Below are 13,525 nucleotides of genomic sequence, written 5' to 3' on the forward strand. Positions count from 1 at the left end.
TTTAAGATATCGGCGCCAATCCTTGTGTATTAGTTTAAAACTAACTTAAACTCCTTTGTTTATGTTTGTGTTCAAACTTACTTAATTCATGGAAAGTCGCCGACTTCTAGAGGTTAGGCAAATAGACTTTGGAGGAGACATGTCCTTTCTAAGGACATGTCCCTTGATTTCTATATTTATGGAGGGCAAGGTTGAAGTCTAAGAGCACACAAGAACACAAATAGTTTGCTCCTTAGTCAATACTACCCACATACGATTTGCAGAATTAAAGACAAATTTCTGAATTATATTTTAATTTAATTCAAGATAATCAAATGAAGTTATTCATAGCAAGTCACAAGGAGAGGAAGAAGGTCGAATCTAGTCTATATTCAGTCATAGAATTTGCAAAAACTTTACATGGTATCAAATATCTGGTAGTCGAACCTAGACTCTGCAAGATTCAGTAATCAGACTTTATATATATCTAGCATCTATCGCCTATCTTCAATGGCATACACAATCAGACCTGAGGACAGATTTGATGGGAAAGAACACTTTGATACCTGGAAATTCAAAATAATGATGATTCTCGAAGAAAATGATGTAAAACGATTTGTTGATTCAGCATCCAAACAACCTCCAGTTGAACCTCATAAATCTATCTGCAGTAAAGGAAATAGAAGAGCTATTCAAATCATATTCGATGGAGTAAAGAATGATATTGTACCTATGCTAATAAAACCTCAAACAACATTTGAGATGATGAATGCATTATGAAATGCATATGAAGTCAATAAAGTAGCTAGAGTTCTCGCACTAAAAAGGCAACTAAATCACATACAAATAAAGAAAAGCAAATCAATGAATTCTTATTTTCTAAGGGTTGTCGGCATTACAAACGAACTGTCAAGTATAGGAACCATTATTAGTGACATGGAACTAACACTGATGGCTATAGATGAATTACCAGATTCGTGGGAAAATTTTGCACAAGGAATAAGTGTCAAAGATAAACTTCCTGACTTCAACAGACTTAAGGGCGATTGTCTTCAAGAAGAATCCAGAAAATTAAAGAAAGGAGGGAAACTGAAAACAAAAGATGAAGAACTTCATATTCTTAATACAAACTCCTATAAGGGCAAGAAGAAGTGTTTCAAGAAGAAGCGAAATCAAAAGAATGGCAAACCCAAGAAAGATCTATCCAAAATAAAATGTTTCAGATGTGAAAAGTTTGGACACTACAGATCAAATTGTCTTGAGAATTCTAAACAACAAGCGAACTGTACAAATGTTACTAGGGAAAAAGATAACTATGATCCTGAGAATCGTGTATTGTATTTGTCACTATCAAATGAAATCTCAAGTAAAGCATGTGTAATTGATAGTGGATCTTCTAGACATATAACAAGATACAAAGAAGCACTAGACTCTGTATCTGAAAAGATTAATGGCGAAGTCACCATTAGTGATAATTCAGCACATTCCGTCGAAGGAATTGGAAATTGCACCTTGAAACTAAAATCAAGAAATTCTATTCTTCTCAAAGGAGTACTCTACGTATTAAGAATAAAAAGAAATCTAATCTCAATTATAGCACTTGAAGATGATGGGCATAATGTTGAATTCATGGACAGTAAAGTAATAACCTGGGCAAAGAACTCCTCAATTAAGAAAGCGAAGTTGATTGGTCAAAGAAAAAGATATTTGCATGAATTAAATTCAAAATCTAGTCGACCTATTCAAGCCTTAATTCATGAAGCTACAAACATAAATGAAATATGGCATAGAAGATTAGGGCATCTAAATTTCAAAACCTTATCAGCTATGGAGAAGATGGTTACTGGTCTACCTAAACTAAATAAAAACCACTCAAGCATATGCAAAAGGTGTGCACTAGGTAAAAACACCAAAAGTCCATTTCATAATAGCACTAGAAAGACAAATAATGTTTTGGAATTAATTCATTCAAATTTATGTAGACCTATGTTTGTTCTTTCTCTTGGAGGATTTAGGTACTATATTTTGTTCATAGATGACTTCTCTAGGAAAACATGGATTTACTTCTTAAAGTGCAAAGAATCAAAAGACATCCTAAAGAGATTTAAAGAATTCAAAATATTCAAAATATTAACTGAAAACTTATTAGAACATAAAATTAAAACTCTTAGAACTGATAATGGAGGAGAATACACCTCAGATTTGTTTAAAAGGTTTTGTAAAGAAACAGAAATTAAGAGGGAGTACATCGTTCCTTATAATCCAGAACAAAATGGGGTAGCAGAAAGAAAGAATAAAACAATTATAGAAGCTGCTAGAGCTATGATATTTGATCAAAATGTAGAATATTATCTTTGGGCAGAAGCCTCTTGTGTTGCTGTCTATATTCAAAACAGAAGCCCTCACTCTTACCTTAGAGATAAAACTCCTGAAGAAGTCTTTACTAAGGTTAAACCCAATAAAAGTCATCTTAGGATTTTTGGGTGCCCCGTATATATCCATGTTTCAAAAGAAAAGAGAACCAAGTTAGAACCCCCTGGGAGGAAAGGTTTTTTTGTAGGGTATAGTAAAAGATCTAAGGCATATAGGATTTTTCATTCTTGAACAGAAAAGTATTGAACTTAGTAGGGATGTAATTTTTAAAGAAAATCTAACATTCAAAAGAGCCCTAAGTTCTAAAGAACCTTCTCCTTTGCCTAGTTCTGAAAGAAATACTGAGTCTGAGGTTCAAAGGGAGAACATAGAAGAAATTGAAGATGAAATTCAAAATCTAAATCTTAGAGAAACTCAAAATTCAAAAAAAAGACCACTTTGGACCATTAAAACAGTCAAGGAAGCACAAGACTTTGTTGCACCTTTTGGAACAGTCAGAGAAAGCAAAAAAAAACCTAAAAGATTTTCTAGTTATACAACAAACATGAATGATTTGTCCAAAACAGAACCAACCAATCCTTCAGATGCTACTAAACATACAGCCCAGAATGAAGCTATGATAGAAGAACACCAATCTATCATGAAGAATGATGTTTGGGAAATTGTTCCAAGACCTAAAGTAAAGTCTGTTGTTTCCTATGTTACCCCGAGTTTCCGAGACGGGAGGACGGGGGGACGAGGAAACGGATTTCTGAGACGATTTTTTTTTGGCTGAAATAGGGGACGACAGGGGACGGCTATATATATATATATATATTGTTGAAAGACATTTTTAGCTAGCCAATTTTACAGCTGACCTGAGCAACTTAATTTGGTGTTGCGTTTCAGCACCTTTGTAATTAATTGCACTAGGATTTGAAACCTTCATTTTGGGCCATTATAACTTGGCCATCATTTCAAGGACGACTTTGCATGTTTGATGTGTAAACCCTATATTTATTTTTTTTGGACAGCAGACTTCTGGGCAAGTCAAGTATCAAAATCTGCATATCCATCTCTATTTTATCTCAGAAATAGTAAGGAAGGTTGTATTTCAAGACTGAAATTTCCAGGGCAGATATTAAGATTATTGTATGTTTCTAAACTCAGAATATAATCTTAAAAACTGTCTGTAGTTGATAAACTCAGATCTGATTCTAACATAATATCTGAGTTGTAATTGACGTATTTGAATGCAAATAAATATTCAAAATGTTTGTGCCCTAGTTTATAATATTTGTTATCTTTTCCTAGCATCCCTATTTGAAGATATTACACTATAACAGCTTCAAAAGATGAAACTTTAGCATAAAATATTTAGCTAATCATGAATAACAGCTATGTAAAGTAGAGTGTGAAATGTTTTCTCTATTGTACCCCTAGGAAAACAATAAAAGTATTGTATATTAATAGTGAAATTTTCTGGGCAGATACTAAAATTATTGTTTGTTTCTAAACTCGGATTACTGTTATGTTTCTAAATATTTAACTAATCATGAACAACAGCTAGGTAGAGTGTGATCTAATATTTTCTCTATTACACCCCAGGGGAAAACAATAAAAAATTGCATATCACTAGTAATGTTTTTTTTAAGTTGAATTTTATTTTAAAATTGGAAACTTCAAGCAATCCCCTGGACGGATAGGAAACAGCTACGGAGTCCCGGGGACGCTCAACACCATCTGGAAACGCGTTGACCGTTTTTCAAATTCTCGGGGACGGGTTTCTGATTTTTTTGCTTGGGTGGGGACGGCTTGGAAATGTTTCCGGCCGTTTGCAAGTCCCCGAAATGGGGACGATTTCCGAAACTCAAGGCTTAGGGCAGGAAACGCATTTTCGGGTAACATAGGTTGTTTCTTCCAAGTGGATATTTAAAATAAAGCATGCTGCTGACTATAGCATTGAGAAGTATAAAGCTAGATTTGTAGCCAAAGGATTCTCTCAGATAGAAGGGATTGATTATGAAGAAACCTTTGCTCCTCTTGCCAAATATGCCTCTATAAGAGTAGTCCTAGCTATTGCAGCATCGAACGGATGGAAAGTACATCAAAAAGATGTAAAAACAACATTCCTAAATGAAAAAATTACAGACGAAGTGTATATGGAGCAACCTGAAGGATTTGAAACTCATGATCCTAACATTTTTGTTTGCAGGCTCAAGAAAGCTCTCTATGGGCTTAAACAAGCTCCAAGGGCTTGGTATGAAAGAATTGATAAAGTATCTCACTGGATTAGGATTTTCCAAGAATAAAGTCGATCCAAATTTATAGTATAAAAGAGATAAAGATGACATGGTAATTCTAATACTGTATGTTGATGATTTACTAATAACAAGTGATGATCATCTTATAGATCAATGCAAAAAAGATCTAATTAGAGAATTCAAAATGAAAGACTTGGGACTCCTTCATCTTCCTAGGACTGAAAGTATAGCAGTATTATGACAATATCATACTTAATCAAGGGAAGTATACATCAGACATTTTGAACAGATCTGGAATGTGGAATTGCAAGTCTATGTCTTCTTCAATGGAGACTAATCTACATAAACTTAAAGAAGCAGCAACAAAATCACCTTCCATAGATTCCACTCTTTACAGACAAATGATTGGGTCCCTTATGTACTTAGTAAATACAAGACCTGATATTTGTTATGCTGTTAATGCCTTAAGCCAATTTATGTGTGAGCCAAAGGAGATTCACCTAGTTGCAGTTAAACACATTATGAGATACTTACAAGGCACTCTTAATTTTGGACTCAAATATGAGAAGGTCAACTTAGATTTACATGGATTCACTGACTTAGATTGGGGTGGAAGTGATAAAGACAAGAAAAGTACTTCAAGCTATTGTTTCAGTTTAGGATCAGCAATGATATCTTAGATATGTAAAAAGCAGTCTTCAATAGCGCAAAGCTCCACAGAAGCCGAATACATTGCAGCAGCAACGGCCTCTCGAGAAGCAGTTTGGCTAAGAAAGTTACTTGTGGGATTATTTGGGCAAGCCATAAATCCTACAATTATTCATTGTGATAATCAGAGTTCCATCAAGCTTTTGATGAATCCATTTTTTTATGACAGGTCCAAGTATATTGAAATTCTTTACTATTATGTAAGAGATATGGTAGACAGGAATTCTGTAAAATTAAAATACATTTGCACTACAAATCAGACAGTAGACATACTCACTAAACCTTTATCTAGAGTGAAGTTAGAGCACTTCAAGAGAAGACTTGATATGGTTGAATTATAATCCATTTGTATTCTTTAAATTATTAATAAAATAATTTTATTTGTCAAGCTATTGACTGTTATGGGCTCCACCATTTGTATTCATTATTTAAGAGGTGACAATCTCTAAGATAATGTGCTAAACAGTAGAGTTCTACTGTAAGATCTAGATGAGTTCAAGATCATATTGTGATGTAGACATTGCTATGTCTATAAGTCACAATTTGGATAAAGGAAGAATTTTATTATTCTTCGGGATTTATCCTATATTCTCCGGGGTTTATCCATTATTTAAGAGGTGACAATCTCTAAGATAATGTGCTAAACAGTAGAGTTCTACTGTAAGATCTAGATGAGTTCAAGATCATATTGTGATGTAGACATTGCTATGTCTATAAGTCACAATTTGGATAAAGGAATAATTTTATTATTCTCCCGGGTTTATCCTATATTCTTCGGGGTTTATCCATTATTTAAGAGGTGACAATCTCTAAGATAATGTGCTAAACAATAGAGTTCTACTGTAAGATCTAGATGAGTTCAAGATCATATTGTGATGTAGACATTGCTATGTCTATAAGTCACAATTTGGATAAAGGAAGAATTTTATTATTCTCCGGCGTTTATCCTATATTCTGGTAGATCTTAAACTCAGGATCATGTTGTGATATAGGAATACCAGTATCTATGAGTCACAACTTGGATAAATGAAGAACTTAAATTACTCTTCAGATTTATCCTGCACATTGTATTCTTTACAATATTGTTATGACTAGTAGCAGTGATTTGTCATATTACAGGTTTAGTAAAATGACATTGTATCATGTGTTTTATGATACCACATGCTAAGAAGATTCAGATAGATATAGAGTATCAATTCTTGCTTGTTCATCTTTATTGATGTTGCTAGATATGATATCTATCAGTATGATTATCAAGTTAAGAGGGAGTGTTAATTTTGTAACTTGTAAACATACTGATCTGATAACAGATTGATCTGATTTGATATGGCATAATAAATATTGATCTAAGTCTTTGCATTGTTCTCTTTAAGATATTGGCACCAATCCTTTTGTATTAGTTTAAAACTAACTTAAACTCCTTTGTTTATGTTTGTGTTTAAACTTACTTAACTCATGGAAAGTCGTCGACTTCTAGAGGTTAGACAAATAGACGTTGGAAGAAACATGTCCTTTCTAAGGACATGTCCCTTGATTTCTATATTTATAGAGGGTAAGGTTGAAGTCTAAGAGCACACAAGAACACAGATAGTCTGCTCCTTAGTCAATACTGCGCACATACGATTTGCAGAATTAAAGACAGATTTCTGAATTATATTTTAATTTAATTCAAGACAATAAACTGAAGTTATTCACAGCAAGTCACAAGGAGAGGAAGAAGGTCGAATCTAGTATATATTCAGTCCAAGAATTTGCAGAAACTTAACAATGGGTACTCTTTTTGTACTCTTTTTGTACAATCATTGGTCTCACTTTTTATTTGGGCTGTTTTGAACAACTTGACAAAAAGCATGCTGATGTGGCATCATAATTAATGATGTGGACTTGAAACATTAGTTATATGCAGATGACTTGCCATAAACTGCTGTAAAAAATTGGAAGGGACTTGAAGTTTCCATGTAGAATTTTGACAAGAGAGATTGGGGTGTTCAAACACTAGGCCCTCTCCCCAATAAGCCTTAGATATCTGATAAACAAAATACAAGTAAATGGTCAATAAATAAAAGAAACCAATTACTAACTGGTAACCTTTTGTTTTCTCTATGTATGTAAGAAAACAATTTTTCGTACATTTTAAATGAGTAAAGAAAAAAAATCTAATGGTAACCATTTAATGAAATTTTCAGTTATATGTCTATGACAGCTTCTCAAAAGCGATCTACAATATTATTGAAAAACAGAGTACCCAAGTGATCCTAACTTGCGCTGAATCCTATATGGTTTTCCGTCCGTCCGTAAAGAAGCTTCTTTATTCTAACTATATGATTTACAAGAGCAGTTCGTGCGATTTTGGCAATATAGCCTAAGTCTTACCCTTGCGAGAATTAGGGGAGAAATCCCAGCTTCTGCAAAGAGCAATGCAAGGAACTCAGTCATGGGTGTCTTTCCATTCCCTCCCCATGTCATATTTCCAACACTTATCACAGGCACAGCCAACCTGCCAAATTTATATGATACCACTTACAAATTTACTTTCAAAATAGTGGAAAGAAAAGAGGTACAGAACACGAAGAGCAGAGAGGCAATGAGTGTATACCTTGTGGGCTTGAATATACCCCATTTGTACAGCTTCTTTCGGAACTGAACAGCAAATGCATAGAGGTGAGAGGCCGCAGTAAGAAAAGGGCACAAACAACGGTGTACTGAAGATAATGCAAAAACATGGTCATCTGCAGTGTATGCGATACGAACAACAATCCCTTTTAAGCGTTCCATTGCTCCATATATCTCGAAAAAAATATAGTTAATGCTACAGAAGGAACGCCTGCTTCGTACCACTTTGAACTCATTGATATCCAAAGAAATGTAGAGCAGACCCAGCAATAAAAATAATAATATATTGATGTGAAGAACGGTGATTAGAACCATTTAAGGCCAAAATTCTTGCTAATCTTGTATTATGGAACTAATTTAATCATGAATAAGACTAAATATTGATGCGAAGAACATGATTAGAACCATTTAAGGCCAAGAACCATTTAAGGCCAAAATTCTTGCTAATTTTGTGTCATGGAGCGAATCGAATCATGAATAAGACTAAAGCCTCGCTTTTTTGTGGTTGGAAGTGTTTGTATGCTGGGAGGGTAAAGACTGGAAGAGCTAGGGCAATATTGAGAGCGAAGAGCACTGAAGGTATTATTACTAGGAGTTGAATGTTTATGTGTGCGCTCGATAGGAGTGAAATTCTTATGAAAGGTTATGTGTTTTATAAATTTTCATTATGATACTCAAAAAAATTCTTATAGTGTATTATTTTTTAAATGTAAATATCAATTGAACTACAATAGTTTAACTTTAAATAAATTAAGATTATATCATTTTTTTATAATAATCATAACATTATTTTTTATAAATATTTAAATTTGATTAATAAAAATAATATTTTTATTTTTTTATACTAGATTGCATACTTCTATTATTAATGATCTTAGACGAGTTCTTTAAAGGTGAACCAATATAATTAAACTAGAAAAGATATACCTCTATATAATTAGATAAATAATCAATTTTAGACAGAATTCAATGCTAAGGTTTAGCATTTGATGAAAGATGGGGAAATTATTTTCTAAATATGTGTGATATTAGATTAGACATAATTTTGAATTTAGATTTTCTTTAATTTTAATTTCACATTTCAATTTTTAAAATTGATATCTCTCAAATACAAACATTAAAATTATATATTTGATCAAATTCAATCTCAAAAAATAAACTTATTCTCTTATTCATGACAATTTGCTTTAATTTTTATATATTCTTATCAAAGATTCTAATATTTATGTATTCCAATTAATAAAACAAAAACAAAGGCAAAACTACATTATAATAGCATGTAAAGGTGGAAAGAACTTAGCTATCTACAACGTATGTTTTATATATTTGTATTTGGCCCAAGAGAGAAACCTTAATTTAGAGATCAAATGAAAGCCTAGATTTTATTCACTGATCCCACCCATAAATCAACTGGTTTTTTTTTTTTTTGTATTTTGGCATAAGATCGGGCTTGAATTGCACACATTCCCCAACTCAAATATAGATTATTCAAAACATGACAGTATCCAAACCTGGGAAAAAAAGACCCCAAAAAATATCAAACTAATTTTAGGAAACTAAAAGTTTGAAGTAAAATAAAACTCAACTTTTTGTGATTCTTCTTATTTAAAACAAACAAATCTATAAACAAGTAGAAGATAAATTTATGGAAATTTAATTTAAAATAATAAAAATCTGTAAACAAGTAAAAGATAAACTTATCGAAATTTGATTAACCAAATTCAATGATCTAATTTACTTGCAATGTGACATTCGTTGATCTGATTTTTTGAACCAATTCCTATGCATCGTATTTCTGACCATTTGGTCAAAGACGTCTGTATCTGAAGCACTAATGAGCATATTGTGATTCATTCAACAACTCAGTCAAATTGTTTGCTCAAAAAACAATCACATGTTTGCAAGGAAACCTTCAACAACAACAAAAATTTATGTTAATATTTCTAAGAAAATAAGAAAACTACAATCCTTATATTTTTATGCTTAAAAAGCATAAACTACATACAATGTGCATCGTGACTTCAAGAACATCTTGGATTGCATCGAATAGAAATTCATCATAAATTTCTAAAATGTGTTATATTCCAAAGAAATCGTATGGTTGCAAGGATACCTTGCAAAAAAAAATCAAAAAATGGGGACTCAATACACAAAAGTAAACAGAGGTGAAACCAAATTGTGTTGTCAAAAACATTAAAAAAACTTAGGATTCTTGTCTTAATATAAACCTGAAATATCTCGAACAAATATAACATCATCACAATAAAAATAGAGCCTGCAAACTGACATAAAGATATAGAAGCAAAAATTAGAAACTTTTCATAAGAAGACTAAAGATTGATTTTTAAAAATTGTCTAAAATAGTTTTGTTAAGTGTATCTTGAAAATATAGAAAATGAAAACCAATAAAGAATGACAACATAATTTTTGTACATAATAAAAGATTTAATAGAAAAATGAATATGTATTATATTGATTCATATAATCTTTTATTTAAATATAATTTCAAATTTTGAATATTAAATCCATATAATATTCTAAATGTGAGTATCTTTTAAAAATAGAACTCCATAAATTGACAAAAAATATAAAAGAAAAAATTAGAAACTTTGAGAAGACTAAAGATTGATTGTTAGAATTTTTCTAAAATAGTTTTGTTAAGTGTATATGAAAATCAATAGAAAATAAAACAAGTAAAGTATGACAACATAATTTTTGTACTTAATAAAATATTTAATAAAAAATTGAATATATATTATATTCATTCTTATAGTCTTTTATTTAAATATAATTTCAAGATAGAATATAAAAATACTTATAATATTTAAAACTGAGTATATTGAAAAAATAGAACACAAATTAGATAAAATGACTATAAAATTCTATTTTAATAGAGTTTCTATTCTTACAATGTTCTTAGAAAAATCTATAAAATACATATTAGAAATTTTGGAAAGTTTTTTAAATGATACAAATTACAATGTTAAAAGGAAAGTATCAAAAAAGAATATTTCATTTTTATAAAAAATTTGAAATAATTTTTTAAGTGCACAATAGAAAATCAATCAAAAAATTTAAAAATCAATATGGTCTTACAAAAATTTTAACAAAAACTAAATTTCAAGAGCAAGCTCCCACAATAAGCCTATCAGCTTGGTTAGGGTACATTAGCAATTTTTAAGATATATTGTAATCTTTAAATAGATTTTTTTTCCCTAACTTATAAAGTTACATATTCGCACAACAAAAAAAAGGTGAGGGGATATTGGATCATTCTGTGAAAGTCCACATAGCACTAAGGTCAAAAACAACAAGTATTCATAAAAAAAAAGTGTAAACTCTCAGGTTGCAAGAGCAGTATCAATTGAAGGGGGAGGATCATGGCTAATCATCAAAACCTCATACATTAGTGGGGTTGGGTGGTGGGTCAAAAAGAGACCATCGTCATCATTCTTCTCTTTTTCTAATTTCTCCCTCTTGAGAGGTGAAATGACGAGCACTAAGCGAGGAAACAGCTTGTCATATGTGGTAGAGGATCACCTAATAGCAAAATTAGCAAGAGTAGTAGGAGCAGCAGGGGACCAACTAGAGCCACGCCAAGGAGGAGAGGCAAAGTGGTGTTGTCCCTCATCATGTCCTCCATCAGAGGAGCGACGAGGGGCCTAGGACCTTGGGGTCTATGAATGGCAGGTAGAGGAGTTGATGTCACGCTGACATCTACAAGGCAAAGTGTCGTCGGCAAAAGAAGAGGTCAGTGCCACTCGAGCCATCATATACAAGGCATTTCCCTAATGTTGTAAGAGCTCTTAAAGGTGGGCCACCTCCAGAGCCACTTTATTAGTTTGCACTTGAATCTACAACATAACATTATTACAAATGCATGCTTTAGTGTACATAGAAACATTGATATCATGGTGGTTGTGTTTAAAATTAATAACATTTCTATTATTCCATGTTGTGAAAAGGATCTCCACCTTGAAAGCATGCCAAATCTAGGAAAACTAGTGAGGAAGATCTGGAGAATCCCCCAGTAAAACCATGTGCCAAGAAAATGGCTTTGCTCTGAAAGGCTTTAAAAAATCATGTATCCAACTCCATAAGTGTTGAGTTCTATAGCAAAACTAGAAGAGATGTATGAAAGTGCTCATTGGCCACAAAAAAGGCATCAAAGATCAAGATTTCTCATATGTCTAAGTCGCAAGCCCCAGTAAAGTGCACACTAGGTAAAATAAGCAATTTTAGGTTTTGTAGTAGCAGACCACACAATAAGGAACCTATGATGCCAGCATTCTGAGAAGACTACAAATGCCAATGCTGGTAAAGAATGGTGACCATAAGAAAGTGGGGAACCAACCAATAGTATCCCAACTTGGTTTGTTAATTGGAAAGAGGAGTACATAGATGCCATTTTCAATGCTTCCACCAAAGCTTAACAGAAGCAACATCCAATTGGTGAATTAATTTTGACAACAAGTGAGAGACTAGTAATGTAATACCCTACCTAGAATCCTTGGAACAAGGATGAATAAAAGCCAATATCTTTTTTCTTTTAGAACAAGCATGGAATTAAACAACATCAACATGCAATCGATCATAAGATCACAACAGAAGACTAACCAACCAATCCAAACAACCAACAATCTCCAAGTGTCACTACTTACTAACTATGAGAATAGAGATAGTTATGAAACCTAGAATCTTTGATCTGACAAAGCCTAGAAAAGTGTGTAATCCTAAAGTATACTCACAACACCTAAACACATTTCCAAAAAACCAGCGGAGATACCCCCTATTTTTCATGTGAGGAAACACAAACTTCCAAACTCGCGTGAGAGAATACTTCTTCGCATGAGGGAGTACATTGTTGTGCGTGAGAAACTACTTTCTCGCATGAGGAAACACAATTCCTGCATGAGGAAATGCAAAAGTTGGCCAACAATACTCTCAACACTAAGACCAAGGATTGCGTGAGAGAATGCTTGGTTCCACGCGAGTGAATACCATGCCTAGCATGAAAGAGTACAATCTCACATGAGAATTCAGCACACTCCATGTGAGAGATTGGTTTTATCGTGTGAGAGAATGCATTCTCACACAAGGAAACCCCTCCCTAATGTGAGGTTTGACAATAGCAAAAAGGATAGCATAAAATGAAGTGCAAAGTAGAATAATTCCTCCACACGAGGGAGTACCAGATCCACAAATATCAAGATTTACACACTTGAATGAATGCAAACAATTAAGCATGCTAGAAAGGATGAACCAAACATCTAACCATCTAATCCATAGCATTTAGTAAACATGTGGAAAGTAACATTGCAATGAACATACATGAGCATAAATCAACTATCTCTATAACTGAAATAACATAAATCAAAGGGAACATGCTCCAAAAGATACGGAGAACCAAGTGAGCATCCAGCTTCAGAACTAAACAAGGACAAAGACCAACTCTATACGCTAGTCCCTAATAGTGGTAAAGGTAGTTGTATCGCCTAATCTAGTAGTGTAATATTGAATACTAACTAATAAAAGCATTCACAAAACTAAATAAGCTAACACTTATGATAGGACCGAGGTTATCACCAAGAAGGAAGGCAAACCAAGAA

General features: G+C 32.8%; 1 protein-coding gene across 4 annotated transcripts in view; it reads right to left on the reverse strand.

Annotated features, from left to right (window-relative positions):
* Positions 1–8,553, reverse strand: part of LPXK (tetraacyldisaccharide 4'-kinase family protein) — a 97,127-nt gene extending 88,574 nt beyond the window's left edge. For 2 of the 4 annotated variants that reach the window (XM_089824856.1, XM_089824855.1), the window contains exons 1-2: positions 7,900–8,550; positions 7,677–7,800 (exon numbers count right to left, since the gene is read on the reverse strand). In XM_089824856.1, coding sequence (XP_089680982.1) covers positions 7,677–7,800; positions 7,900–8,231 — 456 coding nt within the window. In that variant the 5' untranslated portion in view covers positions 8,232–8,550. Of the gene's footprint in view, positions 1–7,676; positions 7,801–7,899 lie in introns of all 4 variants that reach the window. The other 2 variants (XM_089824854.1, XM_089824857.1) reach the window with 2 other exon arrangements.
* Positions 8,554–13,525: the final 4,972 nt, after the last annotated feature.

The sequence above is a fragment of the Cupressus sempervirens genome, chromosome 4 (genome assembly GCF_028749045.1).
Source record: "Cupressus sempervirens isolate cs-2001-9-10 chromosome 4, ASM2874904v1, whole genome shotgun sequence".
In the NCBI taxonomy this organism is placed as follows: Eukaryota; Viridiplantae; Streptophyta; class Pinopsida; order Cupressales; family Cupressaceae; genus Cupressus; species Cupressus sempervirens.